This window comes from Archocentrus centrarchus, chromosome 11 (genome assembly GCF_007364275.1).
Source record: "Archocentrus centrarchus isolate MPI-CPG fArcCen1 chromosome 11, fArcCen1, whole genome shotgun sequence".
NCBI classification, from domain to species: domain Eukaryota; kingdom Metazoa; phylum Chordata; class Actinopteri; order Cichliformes; family Cichlidae; genus Archocentrus; species Archocentrus centrarchus.
The window spans coordinates 10,673,598-10,696,454 of NC_044356.1; the positions used below are offsets into that span (position 1 = coordinate 10,673,598).

At 39.9% G+C, this 22,857-nt stretch overlaps 1 protein-coding gene across 1 annotated transcript in view; it reads left to right on the forward strand.

The window, feature by feature from the left end:
* epha10 (EPH receptor A10) overlaps window positions 1–22,857 on the forward strand; it is a 154,173-nt gene that overhangs the window by 24,815 nt on the left and 106,501 nt on the right. The window contains exons 2-3 of the mRNA XM_030740568.1: window positions 15,707–15,771; window positions 17,692–18,364. Coding sequence (XP_030596428.1) covers window positions 15,707–15,771; window positions 17,692–18,364 — 738 coding nt within the window. The remainder of the gene's footprint in view (window positions 1–15,706; window positions 15,772–17,691; window positions 18,365–22,857) is intronic.

The following is a 22,857-nucleotide window of genomic DNA, read 5'->3' on the forward strand; positions in this document are numbered from 1 at the left end:
AGGGAGGAGAAAGGCAGGGTTGTGGTGCTTAACAAACAGTGGTACAAATGAGGAACATAAGCTGGCTGTGCCCTCTCACCCGACTGGAAAGACTTTTTTGTTTTTTCATTTGTGTGTGCGTTTGTGATTTAAACTGTTTATTTCTGCCCTGGTGTGTTTGCACTTATTGTTTGTGAAGATCAACTTTATGTGTGTGTGTTTGCACAGACAGATAGTGTGTACTTGCCCGTTTTTGCATTCTGTCCTGTTGGGTTCTTGTTTACCCAAGGGGGGGGAGTCATCAGTAAGGGAAGTGCTCTTTGTCTCTCATTAGAGCAGCTCTTTGATTTCATTAATTACTGACCTACTGCTGCTGCTGCTGTGGTTTGGCGTAATCTGGCATTCTAACCACTCTCAGCTCTCTGCTGCTGCTCCACTGTGCATTATTTATTTACCGCCTTGGCTTGATAATTGATAATCATGATTTCCCAGAGAGTCCTCTTTTGGTTTGTGTATGCATGTGTTTACTTGCTTGCTTATCAAAAATGGACTGCCACCTTTTTTTTTTTTTTTTTTTAACTCTACGGCCCCAGATCTCGCTCTTCTTTTTTTGCTTCTTTATATCACAGTGAATCCAACACATATCTTATGGAGCAGCCGGCGCGATCCTCCTGATGAGCTCCCATCTGATATGAATCTAATATCACCGACTGCACAAGAAGATCAATACAGGATCATTACAAATGAGCTGGTTCACAAACTTGGGAAGCTCTTTAAAAGATGAAAACTACTTGTGGTGGAATGTGTACGAAGAGAAGTGACCTCAGATTCAACTTTCTACTCAAAAACTCAGCCCTTTTTTTTTCTTGGTTTTCTTTTTCTTTTAACCTTTTTAGCTTTAGAGTCTAAACCTGAATCTGGGCAGATTCAAACACTATCATTACAACATCGTTTGTTGGTGACTTCTGCAGCTGCTTTCAAATCTACCAATGCTGCCTAACCATGTGTCTCTAACACAGTAGTTATCCATATCCACTGTTTATTTCCTTTCCTTTGGACAAGACTCAGAATTTCTACTGCTGCAGAATTCCTACTGTTTTACTTATGTAGGGAGTCTCCCAATGAATGCACAAAGATAACTGAAATCATATGTTTGCTATCTTATGACACATCTCACCACTGATTTAATCGTGTCTCATCCCTATTATCCTTAACCCTTGGTCTCTATTAATTTGACAGGCTTGTGTCAAAGTTGAATACCAGACTGTTATGACCAGCCTTTTTTTTCTCCCCCTCCCACTTTCCTCTCTCCTCTCTGTCCCTGCCTAGCAGAGCTAGTTATGGAGCATATTGACTGATTGGCTGTCGGTCCCATTGATCCCTAAGGTCACACTGCTGGCTATTGACCAACGGTCCCGCAATGCCCACCTTCCCTCCCTCCATCATCTTCCCCCTCCATGCTACACTTTTGCATTTTCTTACTTCTCTGCCCTCCTTGCTCACCTTGCTTAATCTATCACTCACCTCATTTCATCTCCAGTGCCTCCTTCTCCTCCTGCGTTCCCCATTCATTTGTCCATCTGTCTACCCTTCTTTCCCTTTATCTCTTCTGTGTCATTGCTGCAATCGCTCATCGATGCAGCAGCGATCGATCCCGAGGATAATGGGTGCTCGGCCCGCAGGGAGCCCGCATAGCCTGTACGGGCCCACAGATGTGGCGCTGACACAACTCAGATGATAGGAACACAGAGTACAGATGAATTGCTGGTGTGCAAAGTGAGCCTGTGATGTCACTCAAGGTAAAGAGGAGGACGAGAAGGGGACAGAACAAGAAGACAGACAGCAAGAATCAAAGAGGAGAGGTATGGTAAGAAGTATATGCCGGAGGGCAGCTACAAGACACATGAGGTGGCTTTTGGGGAAAAGACAAGACAAGACAGGACAAGGCAGAAAGAAAGAAGAGAGCTGCAGGATCCCTGAAGCTGCCAGACTGCTAACTTTTTTAGTGGACTTACTGAATTATATAGTAGTGGTTAGTACAGAATACTGATCAAAGAGTTCTGATCAAACCAGAGCCGTTGATGGAGACAGGATGTGAACCCACACTACCACTGGATGATTATGTCACTATATTACTAATATTGCTTATATTGGAACTGCAGAAACTGCCTCAGTTATTATTGATTTTACTAAAATTTTAAATGTTTATATATGTTTCTACCCTTTAGTAAAGACTACAATTTGTTAAAGCAGAATGGTTGGTTTGTTCAGAAATTGTCATACTGTCTGCATATTTTCTGACATATTTGATTTTTGCATCAGTGGAGCTCACAGTCTAAAAATAAGCTTAAGCATAAAGCTTAAAGATAAGGCCATCGTTCCTGTTTGTGGAACAATCCACTCATACATACTCACCCAATCCCTAATGCATATGTATTAACCCAGTTTAACTACTTCCCTATCAAACAAATATACTCTCATCATGGCCTTAAGACGGAGGTTATTAAATTCAATGGATGTGAAACTATTAGAAGCATACAGAAGCAAATGTACTTTCCACATTACTGCTCATAGACTGAGGATTGAGGAAGGTCGACGGTGTTTGTGTTCTGTCCACATATGTGCAAATGTGCAGCTGTTTTTCTTACCTTAGAAAAGCAGTCATAGTATTAAGTGCGTACAGTTGAAGTATCCAAGAAGAAGCACAAATAATAATAATAACATCCAGTCTGAATAAAGCAAAACTGAGTCATTGGTTTATGTTCATAGGATCACTACCAAGACACAAGTGCTGCTGGTCACACTGGGACTGTGACATGAGAGGTACCGCAGTCTAACATACGAAGCAAGTCATAACCTAACCCTAACCTCCATGTGTAGGTAAATGTATGTAAATTAATATTTACAGCTTTTATAGGTATAAAATGTGCATGTGTATCTTTATGGATAATTCTATAAGTGTGTTACTTGTTTGTTGGGGGGAAAATGATAAAAGGCACAGAGAAGACAATTGGTTTAGTAAAGGGGCCATAACAGGCCATAAACAGCAGCTGACAGTCCTAAAATATCTGACTCTTTAAATGATTATTTAATTATACAAATTGCAAGTTTGTGACTTTTGATGTTAAAGCTTTTTTGTTGGTGAAACATATAAGTTAAATTTCTGTGTTGAACCTGAGCTGAAACACTTCTTGCCACCCACGCCTAACCAGCATTTGTATCTCTCTAAAATTTGTGTGGACGTTTTCTCTACTTGGCTGCTTTTAAGCGACTGTACGGTGTGTTATTGTTTACCCTTGCAAAGCGCGTTGTTTGTTTTGCAGTACACTATGGGAAGAAGGAGAGAGAAAACCAACACTGTTATCCCTCTGGAAATGTGCATGTTGTTTATGTTCATTTTTTTTAGTTCTGTGGACACTTCGGTGAGTGCAGTGTGTAGCTAAAAAGAATGAAAAATGTTGCGTTGACGGTGCTGCGCATGCATCAAATTATTTAAGGTGCACACAGTGTTTTTCTTTGTGGTTTTGGCTGTATGAGCATGCTGACCCCTCGTCAGCCTTGTGTACATCAGCACTGCTGCAGGTACTTTTCATTCTTTCAGCTGTCATTGAATAAAAGAAAGAGAGAAAGAGATTTCAGCAAATAGGGAGAAGGAAAATGAAAGAGATGAGGAGAGGTGAATGTAGAAGAAGACGACCTAATTTAATCTAAAGTGGTTTTCAGATTGAACCAGAGGGAAAACAAAGTCAGCACAAAGCCTTGGAGCTCCACTTCACTTATGTAACAGCTCTTCCCTCCCCTCATCTCTCTTATGAGAGAGGGAGGAATGAAGAAGGCAGAAAGAGGTGAAGAAAGAAAGAATGGGAAAGTAAAGGAAACAATTAAGAGAAATGGAGAGCAGAAAGATAAAGTGAACAGCAGTAGAAGATGGAGGGAAAAGTGTAAAGCATGAACATGAAGCAGATGCCAGCCGAAAACTTTTTCTTCTCATTGTCACGATCACGTCTCTGTTTTATTTCTATCTTTCCCGTGTCGTCATGTTTTTTCTTGCTCTTTGTTCCGTTGACATTAAAGTCCAAGGTCGCAGCTAGCTGTATTAAAAGATAGTGGCCTGAATGAGTGTCAAGTTAAATAATGCACTCTGCCTGGTGGAGTGAGGAGAGGCTGAGGGAGAAGACGGAGGATGTAGCGGCACACTGCAAAGATACAGGATTTTATTATTTAAAAGTCGTCCAAACAATTAGCAAGTAAGACTTTCCCAGAAAGAGGGGGGTGGGGGGGGGGGTGGAGGGTGTCTCAGTGTTTTTTCACATGTGTAAGCTATACAGACATATCCAGTGAATTTAGGCATTCATTTTTTACAGCCCAATCATGCAAACCAGGTGCACACTCCAACGTTAATAATCCTGTGGAAGTGCGTTTAAAAAAAAAACAAAAAAACAGTCAATTATACCACTTTGTGTTTTGGTGGCATCTGAAGCAGTCTCTTGCGCTCAAAAATTATGATGCTTTAGTTTGCCACTGCAACACGGGCATATAATTATATGTCTGTAAATACGAGTGAAAAGTTTGCTTCTGTATATGTAACCTGTCAGTAATTTTCTTTTTTTCTTTTCAGAAGTACAAATGTAGCCATCCATGTGTCTACACACAAACAGACCACTGCAGCCTCTGTTTTGTAATTAATTTGTCATCACGTGCAGGCCGTGTTTTCTGTGAACTCTTATGTTATGCAAGTACATTTAATGCTGGCTCACTAAGCGCCGCACATATGCACATTTGTTGAATGAATGACTGCCTTACCATTGCTATGTGCACAATTGCTCTATGCTGCGATAATACTTAAATAACAGGCTGCATACTGTAAAGTATAACAATATGGTTACATTACACATTATGAGACAATACAGAGATAGTGGCAACTTCTTAAAAAATGTTTTTGATTGTTATTGATATTATATACAAATTAATTTCAAAAGCCAATTCTTGAATGTTTTTGTCACTAACACGCATTTAGTTAAAAAAAAAAAATCAAATAGGAAGAAGAGAGAATCTCTTACTCAGCAGTAGGCTTAACCTAGTTTTCCTTTCAGTGCTGTGACTCTTCCTGAAGTGGTCCCTTCACTCCCCACTGTGTCCATCCCTTAAATAGTTCTTCTTACATGGTCCGCTTGTTCTTTTTAAAAGGCTTATCTCTATGATAAAAACATGGTAAGACTGTCTGATTCTGAGCCAGTTGTGGGGAAAAAAAAAACATCCTTTGACATTCTTTGTGACCTACAAATAACCGGATGCATTTATTTGTGTGCATTTACTTTACTGCACCCTGAACTTTCAAAGTTAGGCTTAAAATCCTGCCATTAGATAAAGCTTGGAGTTAGGGCTGGATCAGATGACTCTGAACCATCCCTTTAGCATTACTTCTCCACTCTCCGCATGTTTAAATGCCACTACTGCATGTAATTAACTGTTGTATTCTCTCTTGCATATAGTTTGTCTTTTGTCCCTGTCTCTCCGTGCTCTCCCTTTTGCTCTTCCCTTTCCCCTCAGCCCCCAGTGGGTCACGTTAGATTGCTCTGGTTCTGTCAGAGGTCTCTTTAAAAGGGAGTTCTTCCTTCCCACCATCACCAAGTGCTTGTCTTTTCTCTCTAATATCGTAGGGTCTTTACTGTAGAATGCTAAACACTGAATGTTTATTAGCTTTCCAGTGATGTGTTTCATAAACTAATTAAGGACTTACAGTGAAGACAACACTTGACTCCGCACAATTGTTTTCTTAGCTGTGATTTTACTATTAAAGCAGGACAAAATCATACCATTTTTATGGTACTCCAAGCATCTTTTTGGCATTGTTCTTTGAAATAGAATGGCTATGATGATATGGGGGGAAAAAAAGCTTTGATATCTGAAAATGGCAGACAACGTTTATACCAAATCTGAAATATCTGCCATAGGCCAGTATTGACTGATAACACTGGCAGAGAAGAGATGGCAAGTTTTTCACGGGCGCATCCCACATACTCAAGTCTGCCGCTCAACCCACACATGCATTTTACAAATGTGGCACCATTTAAGGGGAAATAAACAGGCTTTCCAACGTTATAAGCTTCATTGCCAAGAACCATTGTTACAACAAAGAAATAATCAACCAAACACAAATTTCCGTACTTTTTGTGCTAAGTTTAGTTGCCAATATGGCGTTCTTCTCAGGCCTGTAACTAGAAGCTGCTTTGTTGTAACAATACGACCTGACAGCGCTCTCACCGCCCTCACTAGCAATCAAGACAAATAATTACAGCCCTACAAAAGAAAATACATTTCTTTGGCCTCTGTTCTCTTTTTCCCTTTGTATGTCTTTTGCTTTGTCACTCAATTTTGATCCATCAGCATGTTTCTTCCTTTAGTTTTTTTATGCTTCTCATTTCTCCCCCATGTGCTTGTCTAGGATAAAAAGGAAGGAACGGCCAAGTATGCCTTGGGATGTTTTCTATTTACACTGTGAAGCACCATCCGGTCAGTTCTGCAGCATTTGACTGAATCTGAGCAGAGACTATAGCCCTGTATACTTCAGAATTCATCCTGCTACTTCCATCAGTGGCCACATCAAAAGTCCAATTACTTTTGAAATGCAGGACTATGATTAAAAATGGCTGTAATTCCTAAATATATTAGAATGTGCCACTAAATGTTTAAATCACTGGAGGCTCTAATAAGTTGCTTGAACAAACAGCCTATACTGTAGGACCCCTTTCTGAGAGTGTGACAGTCTAATAACTTTAATCAGATCTTCTTTTCTTCCTTAGGTGTCACACTCATTCTACTTTGTTTCTTTTTACAATTAGTCCTCACTCTTTGCTTTTGCTTTCCCTTCTCTCTTGTTTTTTTTTTTTTCTTTTCCCAAAACACACTCTGCTTTTGCTGTCTCTCGAACTCACTCAATGACTCTTTTCTTTCATTCCCTAAAGCACACACAAACATGCATAAGCACACACTCGCTTTATTCCTCCTCAAGCTGTTTGTCTTAACAGGTGGTCATTCAGATTCAAGACTGGCACTGCAAAAGAGGTAGGAAGAAGGAGAAATAGAGAGGAAAAACTGACTATTATAGTAGGAGAAGATAAGAAAGGTGAGGTGAGAAAGACTTGATGGGTGATTGATGGGCATGTGGAAAGACATGGATCTTATGCGCCATCTGATGCTTTGTAAAATATATTTCATTGTTACTGCAGATGCTCCAACTTGCTGTCTTGTGATTATAGCGGCACCGTTCTTTCTTATACGGCTGCCCAAAACATCTTTCTAACAAACCAGAGGAATTCTGAGCATATTAGACATGTTCTCACCCTCGCACACTGGCTAATTATTTAAGTGAGAATGGATTTCAGAAATTAATACTCAATCTGCTGTTAAAACTGTAAGAGGATTAACACTTTAATGCCTATCAGCTAAACCCCTCACATACAAAATCACGCTGTTACCTTTGTTATAGCCCACCTGAATGGTTAGCACCAGGAGACCATACATGCATATTTCATATTTTTTTAAACTGACTTTAAACAAGCAAAAATCAGCTTTTCTTCGATGCAGAATATTGTTTTCATAATGAAACCAATTAATAAACTTCATAATTTTCCCCAAACTGCACATCCTCTGGTAATAAAGTCCTCTGCTACTGGAAAGAGCTACACGTAATTAACTGAAAATGAGTTTCTGTACACCCACTTCTACCTGAAATATTTTACCTTACTAAAGAAAAGCATGTGCAACAGATTTATATAACAAAACAAATGTCAGGTACTTACAGCAGTTTGCAGTATGCTTATAAATTCACCAGTTACCAGGACATTGACCCTTTTCTCTTTTTCGCTCATCTCCATAAGTTTCCACATAACTGCTTTCATCCTTTGACTGTTGATTCTGAGGCTCATACTCATACATAATTTTGAGAGTTAACAGTGTAGAGACAGAGACGGGAAACAGCGGTGAGAGGGACATAACAATGAAAAAAGCTCCTTTAACCAGAACCACAGACACCGTAGCCAGAGTAGAGTCCTTAAATTTAGATTTTAGATTGCAGTCATCATGTTACCCAAGCCTGTTTAGAAAGCAAACATCTGTTTCCTTTCCTGCTTTTTTGGCTTCACTGACAGATCTTTAACCAAGGTTGAAATTGTGATACAAATGTCAACAGTTTTGAGTTGTCGTTCCATCTTCTCATGCTGCAAAATGCGTCTAATCGTGACCTGTTTTTTTGATTAGAAGCATCGGTACCACAAAGAGATGTAAAAGCAGCATTATGTGACAGAGGCCCTTCACACATTAGTCAGGCTTTTTGGTTAAAAGCCTATGGTTAGCTGAGCATCTGTTTAACTATTTTTATTGAGAGCAGTATTGTAATGGTTTAACAATGTGTAAATATAGGATAAAACATAAGTTATGTAAGAAAAAAATAGCTTGGTACATGATTTGTGTTTGCTAATGAAAAGTGATATGTGATTGACAGAAAATTAATGATTTTTTTGTAATGCAAAGACACCAAAATCTGCTTGTTGTGTGAATATTTAAAACTCAGCTTTATTAAAGAGTAACAATTAAAATAATCTGTGATGAAAAAAATCATTGGTCATAGTTATACTATAGTTTACATTTTATAGAAAGGTACTTTTACCACATTGTCTGCATATGAAAAAACATGCAGCACGCAATGATAGCACATAACCATTCACCTCATTATCATAAATGATATATGCACAGTGGGCTTTGGAGAGGGAACAGCCCAGCCTCTTTGCAGTATGTCACATTACTGAAGCTGAAAATTTAATGCCTCTGTTAAAAGGAAAGCCCCATTTGAAGTTCATATGCCCCGCTGCTGGATCTGCTATTATGGTCCTGCTGCCTGACTGTGTGTGCGTGTGCATGTGTAGGTGTGTGCCTGTGTGTGTATGTTTGACACCATTTGTCACTGAAGGCAGTGTGTCTGTTTATACACTGCATTTATCTTTTATGTGACTGTTTGTGTTTTTTATGTGGCACCTTATATCCCCATCCATTTATCCTTTTTATCTGCCCTGCTCCAGTATTACTGTATTGTTTTCATTGAACTATATATTACCTCACATCATGCTTTTGAACAGCAGGGTAGTGAAGCCAGCAGGAAGCTCATTCTTCACGAAAAGGGCTATGATTCCAAATCCCATGTTCCCACCGTGTTCTCGTGTCCTCGAGCGAGATTGTAAATTCCATTGTGCAGTCTCTTAGTTCATTCCTGTCTTAAACAAGACATTTTAGATCTATTTCCACTCACTTTAGGCTAGCTTTCTTCTGATTGGCTGCTGCTCGATCTGAATTGGGAGCTTTTGGCTCACAAGGATTACATGAACTAACACCTTTCTTTGAAACTGTAATATGATCATCTCTATATGACAAAAAATAAAACGTATAATAAGACCCCTTTAAGGTCTTTCTATGTCTTGTTTTCAGCTTGGGTAAAGTTGCAGCTCCTTTCACTCTCCTGTCATATCAACCAGATCTCTCTCGCAAGTCCTCTGATACTCGCGCTCGGTAAGGACCTGTTGGCATCACATTGTAAAGCACTGCATGCTCCTTTGGTGGCATCTTTCAACACATAGGCCAGTCCCACACAGTTCAACAGGAGTCCTTCAACATCTTAAATAAACACCATGACACCATGGGCAAGATTTCTCAGCTGGTGTCATTGCTCTCTGGATATATAATAAGAATGCGTAGGTGGTAATTAAGGATATATCAATAAGAAGAGGAAATTTTGACTCAAACCTGACCATGTAGTGTCAGAGCCTACCGATAACCAAACAGCCTTCCTAGAATAAGGACAGGCTTTAGGTTGAAGGTCGTGTGATTGTGCCATCTGCCACCCCACCTGCCTCCTTATGCTGACTTGAGTTGTTGTTCTTCCTCCCATTGGAAAATGGTGCTAAGAGGGTTAACTGTGTGTGAATTATTACAAGATGTATTAGTATGTTATGAGTTTGGAGTGAGAATATGCTACATAGGAAGGATAATGTTGGAACATTAGTTGGCAGCCTGTGCTTATTCCAGTCTCAGTGCTTTCTCTTCAGGCAGGTTGAACCTCCGGAGCCCCTAGGTCTTCCCAGTTGAATGCTGGCTAGTAAGAGCTCTGTTTCACCAGAGTGAGACATTATTTAGCCTGTTATAGAATATCTGATCAAAATACCCCCCCCCCCCCCCCCCCCACACACACACACACACACACACACATGCACAAATCTTTGTTTATTACATGCAGGGCTGTAGAGTGTTGCACTTCATGTCTGTTTGTTCCTCTACCCTTTTCTTTTTCAAATTAAGTACCTGGAAGTGCGCCTTTTACTCACAGTTTAATAGCTGCACACGCTTAGTTCAATCAGAGAATGGGACCCCTTAACCTTGCAAGCCCTTGAAATTGGCCCCTGTGACAGAGCTGTCTTCATGTTGTTGTCTACCACTAAAAGGAAAAAGGGGGGAAAAATAGCTTGTAAGTGCTGGCTGCACATTTGACAAAGGCCAGATTTTAGTGTTTACCTCTCCTAGATTGCTGCTGGTGCACCAACACCCCCCCCCCCCCCCCCCCCATTCTTCTCAGTACTTGAAATGAGTGCTGCAGTCTGCTTCTCTCCTGCAGCTATCTCTTCTTTGCTGCATCCTTTTTAGCAAAGGCTGATCAACTTAATTAGTCCACCGCACAAATCAGAGAAAGATCACAGGCACATATATGAAAGAACCATGGCGGCATGCACTTCCACTTCCTAGACTGCATTCTGTAGTTTCAAAAAAAGTCTGATTTTGGAGTGAAATACATTGTTTTCCCCTTATAGTGCATCACAAATTCCACTCACCTATACTGCTACTATACTATACTGAGATGCATGCAAAATGATGATGAGATGCATCCTTTTTTTCCTCCAGAGCAGCTGCTAAAGTGATAGCTATCACTTTAAAGACTGTTATCAAGAATTTTCTTTAATAATTTGGAAGTTTCTCAGCCTTCTGTTCATAATTGTGACTGACATTCCTTTTATTTACAAAACGTTTTTCAAAAGAACAACAAAAAAAAAAAGAAAGCTGACAGTATTTTGTTATGAATGCTCATTTTTATTTTTCATCAAAACATTAGCAACATAATGTTATCCTTTTCTCATATGAAGCATGCCATGTTAACGCTGTCAGCATTATGTGATCAAAGCAGAGGAGGCTCTGTTGCTCTTCATGGATCCTCTGTTTTATCTGCTGGTGATGAAAGTCAGCCTCATTTTGTGGGTCCTAAATAGGGTTGAGGCCAAAATCATACAAAAGAAATGCTGAAAGGTAATTACTTATGGAACAGCCTTTTGAAATTATTTAGTATAACTAATGTGTCATAGCTATTAAGTCGAGTCGTGTAGCAGGGTGTCAGAGCTTTTATTTCTGTGTCATATGTTCTTTCTCTACCTTTTCCCACTTCTCTCCCTCTTTTGATGACCCTTCCTTCAGCAGATTAGCTTTTCTTTGCCTGACTTTTTTGTCGTCCTCTCTGGATCTCTTTTGTCTCTCTCTTCCTTGCTGCTGCCCTTAAAGGCCCATTAGTCTGTCTAACTACACTGTGATTACCAGACTTATGTATTCAATCTGTGATCATAGTGCCAACTTTGTCCTCTGAGTCTCTCTTTGACTGACTGTCTGACTGCTCTGTAAGACATGCCGATCCCTTGTGCATTATCCGGTGTATTCATTTATTTGCACTTCATGTGGTTATTTCTCCCTCCTTCCTTTTCTTTTTCTGGCCCTTTTCCCGACTCATTTTTTTGTGATTCTTCCTTACTTGTTGGCTCTTTCTTTCTTCCCTTTGCCCTCTTCCACTGATTAATTTCTCTCATCATCTCTCTTTGCCTTCTGCCTCAGCCTTCCTCTGTGTCGCTTCACCACCTTTGCCCCCTCCCTCTCTAATCTTCTCCAAATGCCTCAGTGTTATCAGCTAACCACAGAACCATGCTTTGGGCACTCTTTGGTGTTAACCCAAAAACAATGATATTAAGTGTTTTGTAAAGGATCTTTAATGGTCCAGCAAGGCTTCCCTGATCTCTGTCCAACACTCCAGTGTCTCCTTTTCAAGCAAATCTCAAAATAAGAAGAATAAAATGTATATACACTCTCATTGGCCTATTAAGATTTTGAATGTCCAAACTGTGATGGCAATACAGTGCAGTCTATTTTAAGAAATATATAGTTATACAGCTATGGTCTTGGGAAAAAAAAAATATAATAATAGCAATAATAAAGAGAAAATATCATTACAATAAAAGAGGCAGTAAATTTTAATGTATCATTTTGGTACATCTGGACACATTTTGCCAGAGTCCATAGCCTTATTGTCATAACATGAGTCAGCCACAGGTTTTTAGTCACCACATCTTATGCAGCTGAGTCAGACTGTGTAGGCTTCTGCTTTTTATTTTTGCTCATCAGGATGTTCTTGTGCCTCATTATTAATTTTCATGAAGCCAGATATTTGTCATGTAGCATCTGGGTATGCGATCAAAGTCATACCTTTCAAGAATTGCTTGGTCTAAGGTGAAATTGTTACTTCTCAAGGAGTCTGTCTCCAACTGCAGACTCAGGTTATTTTTGATAGCCCTCACAATCTCCTGAAGTGTTTGAAAGTTGAAGCAGAACATAAAAGTTAAAGTCGAGTAACACAAGAGTGAAAGTAGCACTTTCAAGGATAATAAAAAGCAATCTTTGCACAGTGTGTTCTTCAAAGTATTGGGAAAAAAATGGCTTTGTCTGGTTGTCACACCTCAGATTCCCTCAAAGATGTACGTGTTGAGAACACTGTAAGAGAGCCTGGTGCTCAGTGTGTGTGGGTGTGTGTGGGTGGCAGCGATGGGATGTTTTTAAGCTTTTCAAGCTCAAAGCATGGGCAATTTTAATATAAGCAAAATCCTTTAAAAATGAGGTATAGATGCAGCTCACCATATGTCACTACAGATGTTGATATTAGATCATAGATTAAGATAAACGTGCTGATGATGACTCGTGTATGCCTCCTGCATTTAAAATGACGAGTGTTGTCAGTGTGACTGCTCAGGATAGGAAATTTATGTATATTACATATAATAAATATAAATATATTATAAATTTGACTTGCATTGAGGTGATTTTTTTTTTTTAATGCCATGCATAGTTTATAGACAGGTAATTAGGGAGAGACAGTTTCCTAAATAATAACAATTAGTAGATGTTATTCATTCAAGCCACAAAATTCTGAAAATAAATTAAAATGTATAGCTGTAATAAAATATGCTGACATGATAAATGTAATATTGTCCCTAAACAAAATGAAGCACAGGTATGCAGAAGTGACATAATGGGGAAAAAAGTTAAAGTACCATCTAAGGTACATGTTGTAAAAATGTAAACATACAGCTTTGTACAAAAGTCTTGAGCCACCCCTCATTTCTTTATGTTTTGCTTCCAAGGACTTTCTTCTAATTTTTTGAAGCGTTCTTGAACAAATGTCTAGCTCTCTGAAGGTCTTTCTTTGTCGTTTTTCATTGGACATCAGCTGCAGGTCTTTCAAAGTTTTTTCTTTGAACATTGGCTGCTTTTTCACTCATTTTCAGCCTGGTTCTTGAGCCTGACCATTTTCTGAGGAATGGGTTTTTTTTTTTTGGTTTGTTGCTTGTTAAGCCACTTAACACTGACCTATGAATCATTCAAGAATAAACAAGGCAGATAAATCAAGAGATGAACCAGTGTTGTTTCTACCTATAACTTTTTAAATTGTCTAAATTATCTTTAGTCACGTTGTTATGAGGAGCCTACCATCATTCGTTTCCATTTCTTAAGTTCAATTCAGTTCAGTTCAATTTTATTTTATTTATATAGCACAAAATCACAACATCACCTCAAGGTGCTTTATATTGTAAGGTAAAAACCCTACAATAATACAGAGAAAACCCAACAATCAAATGACTCCCTATGAGCAAAGCACTTCAGGGTCACCTAAGCTTTATCATAAAGGAAAGTTTTAAGCCTAATCTTAAAAATAGAGAGGGTGTCTGTCTCCTCAATCCAAGCTGGAAGCTGGTTCCACAGAAGAGGGGCCTGAAAGCTGAAGGCTCTGCCTCCAATTCTACGCTTAACTATCCTAGGAACCACAAGTAAGCCAGCAGTCTGAGAGCGAAGTGCTCTATTGGGGTGATATGGTACTATGAGGTATTTAAGATAAGATGGGGCCTGATTATTCAAGACCTTGTATGTGAGAAGAAGGACTTTAAATTCAATTCTGGATTTAACAGGGAGCCAATGAAGAGAAGCCAATATGGGAGAAATCTGCTCTCTCTTTCTAGTCCCTGTCAGTACTCTAGCTGCAGCATTTTGGATCAGCTGAAAGCTTTTCAGGAAGTTTTTAGGACAGCCTGATAGTGATGAATTGCAGTAGTCCAGCCCAGAAGCAATAAATGCACGAATTAGCTTTGCAGCATCACTCTGAGACAGGATGCATCTAATTTTAAAAATATTGCACAAATACAAGAAAGCAGTCTTACATATTTTTCTTAAAGTTCAATCTATGAAAAATGCAAAAAAAAAAAAAAACTGATACAATTTAACAGGCATAAAATAATACTTTTGCAATAACAAGTTGATTCCCAAAAGGCTCTTAGCCAACAGCTGAACAGTATTTGAAAGAAATAAGAAAAAGTCCAGCAAAAACTTGACACAGGGCTTGAGAGTTGGATCTGGCCCTTCCCTGCTCTATCTATTGTTCGGTGAAGCTTCATCAGAAATGGTCTGTGGAAGGATGGCTGTCAAGAAGCCACTCTTACCCAAAGAGAAAAAACATGTAATGGAACACTATCAGTCACTGATTGGCTTCCTCAGAGCATGGACCTCAAGATTATTGAAGTAATGTGGGATTGTCTTGACAGAGAACAGAACAAAAGGCAGCCAACACCCAAACAAGAGCTTTAAAATGTCCTTCAAGAAGCCTTAAAGGCCACACAACTCAATTTAACCCCTAGATATTTCTTTTAGGAAACTTCACTTGCTATATCCTTTATTTGGCTCATTTTAAATAGGCAGTTTTCTACCGAGCTTTCACTTACTGCATTTTGCTTCGTGTGTAGCTGTCCATGGTGCTGAAAAGAAATAGTATTTCCTCTTCTGCACTCTTGAAAGCTAAATAAGGGTGCTCTCTTTCTCCCGGCTTTTTGTGAAAGAGCTGTAGTTCTGTTTTGCTTGTGGTTTCCTGTCTGTTTTTACTACTGAAGCCAGGGGGTGAAGAAAAGTGCTTTGTCCAGCTTAAATCCTCAACAGATGGTGTTAATGCGTTTATCTAAGGATAGGTTCACTCTCACCAGATTTTCACAAGCCTTCCTCAGTGTTAATGCCTTTCTTTCATGATTCCAATCTTAACATGTCACGTTGCACTTACAGTGTTATTCTTACTTATTCAAAGCGCTTTGAGTAGCCAATAGAACTGAACTATTATGCAAATGCGCTTTAAATTACTAATTTAATACTATTCTATGCTTGAGTTAGTGTTAATTCATTTTTGTTGTCATACATTTTTAAAGAAATAAGGGCAAGTAACCTCTATAATCTTGCTTGAATTGATGTCTAACCCTTTGCATGTCCGTCTGCACACCCCCCCCCCCCCCCCTTCCACCACCACCACCACCCCCCACCCCTTTCTGTCAATTTCTTGTAGTGGTGCTGCTGAATTCTAAAGAGACTCAAGCAGAGCTGGGCTGGACGTCCTATCCCCCTAATGGAGTAAGTATCTTTGTATTTTTCATGTATCTTTCTTTTCTTTTTTTTTCCCTGTTTCTACATACATCTGTTTACTTGCCAGACTCCACACAGCTTGTTATCTTTACTTTTCCAAACCTTTTCTTCACTTTGTCCCTAGTGCAGAGCTCATCATTACATTAATCATTGGGACTAATCCAGGCTACTATATAGCAGCGTCCAAAGCGGCTACACAGATATGCTGCCACAGATAAATGGCCTTTTGTGACGATCGATTTGGCCTGTAAAATCCTTTGCACTAAGTTATGACTGCAAGATAAATGCAGGGGCTCTTTTGCCAGAGCAGTTTGTCACCCACTTCCCACCTGCAAGTTGGCCTTTCCATGCACACACACTTGATAAGTCTATTATATAAATAACATCACTGTTTTTAAATGTGTATTGTTTAGTGTAGAGGGTGTTGAATCACTCGTGCTTGAGATGACTGCTGCACTACATGCACAGCTATATCTAAGATTAATAGGCTTGTGTAATTCATCTACCTGTCCCGATAGAAGTGATAGAGAACACACTGCATCCACTTTGATCTAGTCACCTTGACAAGAGTGGAGTTGGAGATAATCCATTTCTACTGTTTTGCTTTGTGCATGTTTGTGTATTTATGAGAGAGGGAGAGCGCTTCATACAGTATTTGCTGCTCAGTTCACTTTCAGTTCTGTCAAGAGTGCCTCAGTAATTCAAATAGTGACGTGGAGTCACCATCATTCAGCTGATGGATAAATTTAATATTTGATTAAGTTTTTCTCACTTTTCCTCACTGAAAGTAAATCACAAAAACAAACTCTGCCCTACTGTAAATTTTGGAAACTTTTGGAGTGCTGGGAGGAGTTAAAACTTTTTATTTCTCAGAAAAACAAGGCCTGCTATGCATTATTCTGTGGTTCTATTTGTGATCCTCTCCCCCAATAGCTGAAAAACTTACACACCTTTATGAGCTGGGGTGTGAACAAAAGCCAGATTTTTTTTCAACTCTGCATGGAAAGAAAGACAAAGAAAGAAAGAAAATGGCTATAAGATACTTCACTTTCTAGCTCACCAAAAAAGGGGGAAACTGGTGCTTTCAATTCTGTTTTAGTCATTTCAGTCAATCATTTACTTTTTACTTTTTAGCGTTAACAAACAGGCTAATAATTATCGGTTATTCTGATCAATATTTAGACAAAACACCCTTACTCTGTTCAGCAACACATTTCTTTAAAAGAGAGAATCTCAGTCAGTACCAATGTGCAGTAATCAGTAGTTTAGAATACACCAAAACTACATTTGAGCACTTGAACATTCTCATTTTTGAAAGCTATCCATAGGCTTAAAGGCCAAATAGCAAAGCCCTTCAATTAAGCCGGCTTTGTCTCTCCTTTCAAAGTAATTTCTTGTGAGTAAATCTGAGGAGTGTGGAAAGAAGTATTTATCCAAGCATTTAACACAAACACCATTACTTTAAGTGCTAAGGAGGCTGAGATTAAAAGAAAGCAGTTGAAAAAGTGACTAAGGTTTGACCCACAGTTGCAGAAACACCACTTAAGACTCATGATGACTGAGCCTGTTCATTATGTCACTATGTGACGCTATCTGACGACCAACAATTTTTAGTTCATACACCCACTCATCAGATTATGTCATTAGACTGTTAACCTGATCTCATTCCATTCTTATTTCATTCTTCTATTTTTTTTTTTCCTGTCTTTCAACCTTTTTTATTATTTTGCTTTTTGTTTCATTTTTTTCTTCTTTTCAGTCCTTTGTGTTATTACTCAGCTCCCTGCTGCTTTTTACTATGTAAACCATTCCCATCTTACTTTTCTTGTTCTTTTTGCCGTATCTCAGCATTTACTGTTTTTGTCACTCTGCTTCCCTTTCCCTTCCCGAATGTCTTTATCTCTACAGTGGGAGGAAATAAGTGGTGTCGATGAGAAGTATAAGCCAATTCGGACGTACCAGGTGTGCAATGTGATGGAGCCCACGCAGCAGAACAACTGGCTGCAGACGGGCTGGGTGGCACGTCGAGGCGGACAGCGCATTTTTGTGGAGCTGCAGTTCACGCTGCGTGACTGCAACAGCATCCCTGGTGTGGCAGGCACCTGCAAGGAGACCTTCAACCTGCTGTATGTCGAGTCAGACAGGGACCTTGGGGGTGTGACCCGAGAGGACCGCTATACCAAGATAGATACCATTGCTGCTGATGAGAGCTTCACACAGGGTGATCTTGGTGAGAGGAAGATGAAGCTGAACACGGAGGTGCGTGAGATCGGCCACCTCAATCGTAAAGGATTCCACTTGGCATTCCAGGATGTTGGTGCCTGCGTGGCGCTCGTGGCTGTGCGGGTGTACTACAAACGCTGCCTCGCGACCGTCCAGAACCTGGCCGTGTTCCCCGATACAGTGGCCGAGGCAGCATTTGCCACGCTCGTAGAGGTGCGCGGCACCTGTGTTAACAACTCTGAAGTTGATGCAGACAGCCCTCCCAGGATGCATTGCAGTGCTGAAGGTGAATGGCTGGTGCCTATTGGGAAGTGCAGCTGCAGCGCTGGCTATGAGGAGGGACACAGCAGCTGTGAAGGTAGGAATGGAAAATCAGACAGGACAGTGGGATGCATGGATAAAAGAATGAGAATGCAGCAAATAGAAGTAACTGTGTAAGGAAATGAACTAAAACAATAAGTACAGAACAGGGAATGAGGAGGATGGCAGGAGAAATTAGCAGTGTTGATGTTTTTCAACTTTTTGATAGAATAATATGCACTAATGACAAACAGGAACACAGCACAAAAAAACCTTCATAAACAATTTACAATTGTGATTTGTAACCCAAGTTTTGCTAGAAATTGGCGTCAGTGTGTTGAATGACAAATACAGAATACCACAAATAATTGCACTGCAATCAAAAAAGATTACGTGTCTGCAAACGAGATGAAATTGGTTGAAATAATCCTAATGCACAGTTTTCTTTTCTTTTCTTTTTTTTTGGACGGGGGTCGGGGGGTGGGGGGTGGAGGGGGTGTCCATGAGTTACTGGAAATTCAACTCTGAGAGCAGTTACACCGAAGGTTCAGGTATATTATGCTAGCAGTGGCAAATATAGTCTGTAAGAAAAAAACTGTGAAATTGACATTACCTTTCAAGTAAGTAATATTCAATGAGAAACTTGAAGTGACTTAACAGGAGGATTTACAGTGAAACCAAGAGAGTGCCGAGAAAAGAAGAAGAAAAGGACAGAAGTTTGGACATGAAGTGTGAGGACGATGAAGTTGGGCAGAATAGACGAAGAGATTAATGGCATTAGAAGACGAGAAAGGCGAGGTTGATCTATATTAAGAGACACAGAGAGATACAGCAGATACTGTAAGGATGAAGGAGAAAAGGAATAAATGCAGGTGAGCAAGGACAGAAAGGAGAAATCAATGTTAACGAGTGTTTAGACAAGAAGAATGATCCGCAGTGGTCGTGTTTTTAGAGGGCATACAATAGAAGTACAAAGACACCTTTCTCATTCAGTTTCAAACCATGCCCACTTTTGTTCTATACTGACAGCATCATCGATTGTGAGGATCTCGAGTTGTCTGCCACGTTACCTAATTTTGTGTTTATGTCCAAATGTTGTCACACGTATTGGCATGTGAGGCATGGCGTGTGAACCCTGAGTACGAGAAGTGTGAAGAACCTCGTGTGTGTGTGAATGCGAATACAATGACTTGTGTACTGTTTCTTCAGATGGCCGTGTCCCATCGAGTTTGACAACACATTTTTCTTCCATGAGGCCTAAATGTCCTGGGCACACACAAACACACCTACATACAGTACTGTCATTATAAAGCTGGCGGGTGGTTTGATGTGTTGCTTTCTGACGTAAACTGAAATGGACAGTATTGCGATCTTTTGTCACAATTGCTCATATAATAGCAGCAGTTTGAACGCCTGACTGTTGCTGTTAGTTTTCACACCCCATCTTGAATTATTGTGCGATGTGGCGTGGGTGTTGGAGTCACTTGACACTTGACTATGCACAGTAATGGGACAGTAATTTAATTGACTGTTGAACTCACTGCAGTGATCTTATATTGATTACTGCACTGAATTGTTATTAGAAATATATATTGGTTCTGTGTTTTTTGGTTTAAAGCTCATTGTGCAGCTAACTAAAATACATAAGTAGCAACAAAATAGCTGAGAATACTGTGTACAGATCAGGGATGATTACAAAGTCCTGTGACTCTGTCCATAAAAAGTCAAAAAGCCACTTCGAGGTTGTGTCCCTCTCTCTGTAATTCTGCACAACACCCAGAGCCCCCGCTGTTTTCAGGTCATTTCCTCGAAGTCTCCTTCTGACCACTGTCTCATGCACTTCTGCATTGCTGTGTTAAAAACAGCATGCTTTTAACTATTCTTTCATTTTGGGAAAGAATATGGCATATGGTGAGCAATGATTTTGTTGCTGTGGCCATAACACCCATCACGTTCAGAGTCGTTTGGAGTGAATCCTCTCCCTCGGACACCTCGGGCCGAAGCTGATGACTTTGGACTTGTACAGCGTGGAAAGCAGTTTTTTGTGTGATGCTGTTTAAGGAACACTTTGAGTAGTCATTTAGTAGGACTTAGTAGGACAAATTCAAACAGAAAAAAGTATTAATAGCAAAGTTGCTCATAAGTTGTGCAGAACTTTGGCTGTGTTGCAGATTTTCTGGTCCTGCAGTAACTGTTTGACAGTTGGAGCTGAGAATTGTTTAATGATATTGGCAGTTGGGCCGTGTGCAAATAAAGTATGTGTTGTTTGCCCTGCTTTTTGTAATTACTGACAATGCTTTTTCGACAATAAAATCTTCGCCATGGACAGAAGAATCTGACTAATGTACAAGCCAACAGAGAAACGCGGAGATTTACAATGTGGCAAGAGGAAGCACTGCGAAGATGGATGAAGAGAGAAAGCAGTGACAGGAGACTTAAAAAAAAATGTAACATTTAAAAGGAAAAGAAGGAGTAAAGGGAGAATAGAACATGTCAGGCATGTTGCCAAAAGAGCAAGCAGACAAGGACAGTGAATCTCAGTGATGGCACCAAAAAGACAGCAAGCCCGGAGAGACCGGGAGAGAGAGAGAGAGAGAGAGAGAGAGACATTTTGGACTACTTCTTTCGGTGCTCAACCTTCACTGGGTGCAGTTTAGCAACTAACTGTGTGGTCCACTAGGTGATAGAGAATGTCATTATCCATGAGAGTGGTCTGCTGACACACACACACGTTCCCTGTAGTGCCTCTTTCCTCACTTCAGCTGTAATGGTATGAATATGCAGCCAAAGCCCAGACATCTCCCACTGCACCAGAGCTATTGATCAGCTGTAATGCTCCACTAAACTGAGGAATTGCGCTGGGACTGCTCATACACACATATACTAAGGACACATCTCATATCTACACAGCAGACGCACACACCCTTTTTTTTTTTTTTCGTTTTGTGTGTGTGGGAGAGACATCGGGCCTCCATGCGCGCTTGATAGAAATGGATAGTGAGATTAAGATAGTGTTTTGTGCACAAAGAGGTTTGAGTTTATACGTGTGTGTCACAATCGTCCTTATTCACACGTCCTTCAAAAATATGTATGAGCAGCTGCTGTGAAGTATAATAAAAAAAAAAAGAGTCACAGCAAGCATAAAAAAGCCATAATGTTGAGCTAATTCCTGTATGTTTGCATACAGTTTTCACAGGTTCTATGTCTTATTTACTCCTGACTGTAATTGTTTAACTGAGTGAGTGAAAACGCACTAAGTGTCTCAGTAGCGGTCAATAATATTGAAGAGCCAGTGAGTAGCTACTGATAATGGTGTAAACAGATAGTGCAGTGCAGTAGCGAAGAGGATTATTACCACATGCACCGTAAGGGTCACAGCAGTCTTAAGCAATGCTGGATGACTTCAAATTATTTCATCCGCTGTCGTAATGTTTTGTCTCTATTTTTTTAATGCCTAGGAAGCAGTGTTATTAAATTACATTGCTTTTTAACAATATTTAACGTAATTTAGCAAGAAAATATAGCAAAATGACAGGATTAGTAATGTGTCCAGCCACGTGTTGAGTCTCATCTGGCTTTAATCTCTTCAGTTCAGCTGCTTTGTGCATAGAAACTGAATAAATGTCTAATTACAGAAAACCTAAAGCAAAAAAAAAAAAACATGTGTGTGGTGGTGAAGTTGCTTCTTATAATTGAGTTACCACCAAGCAACTCTAGAAGGAATGAATGAAAAGAGGCGGTCATGGCGTTTAAGATGTAGGTCATGCAACTAATGCCCAATTGCTCAGAAGACTGCAAGACTGTGATGAACTGTATTGGAAATCAGCGCGCGTGTCCACTTAGCTTCCTCGTGTGTCATAAAGGCCTGAAAGGCCACAGAAAAGGAGAGGGAGTTTAAAAACGAGCGTGATAGGAGGACTTGCATGTGTATGTCTTGACCTCCTTTGTGCATTCACAAATCACACACGCATGGTGATGAGCACACATATGTTCTTCAGTCTCATTATGAAAAGCCACCAGCAGGAACAGACCGGGGGGCAAATAAATTACGTAATATATCACCTCACAAATGGTGTGTTTCATGTGCATGCGTAATTGTGTGGGGTTTTTTTTTGTGTGCGTTTCAGTCACACTCATGAGCTCCATCCTGTTCTAATTAAGGCAGGCTGCTCTTTCTATATAATTACTGAGTTTGCCTTCAGCGGATTCTCTTATTATCTTTGTTTGCTGCTCCACAATCCAGCTCCATCACATTCACCACCCTGCTATTCCTTCCTATTGCTCTCCTTCCCTCTGTAATTTACTACACGCCATCCTTCTCCTCCCCTTTCCCCCTCATACACCTTTATTTCCTTCTCCTATTTACCCCCTATGTGCTCCTTGTGCTGCCAAAGAAGTGTATACTTAATTTCTATCCCACTGATCTGAGCAGCACTTCATGACTTCCTCTAACGCAACTGTTTGCTCTCTCTCCCCTCCTCTACCTCATCATTTTCTTCTCTTTCCATCTTTGATTTTCTGTTTTATATCTCGGCTCTTTTCAATATTTTC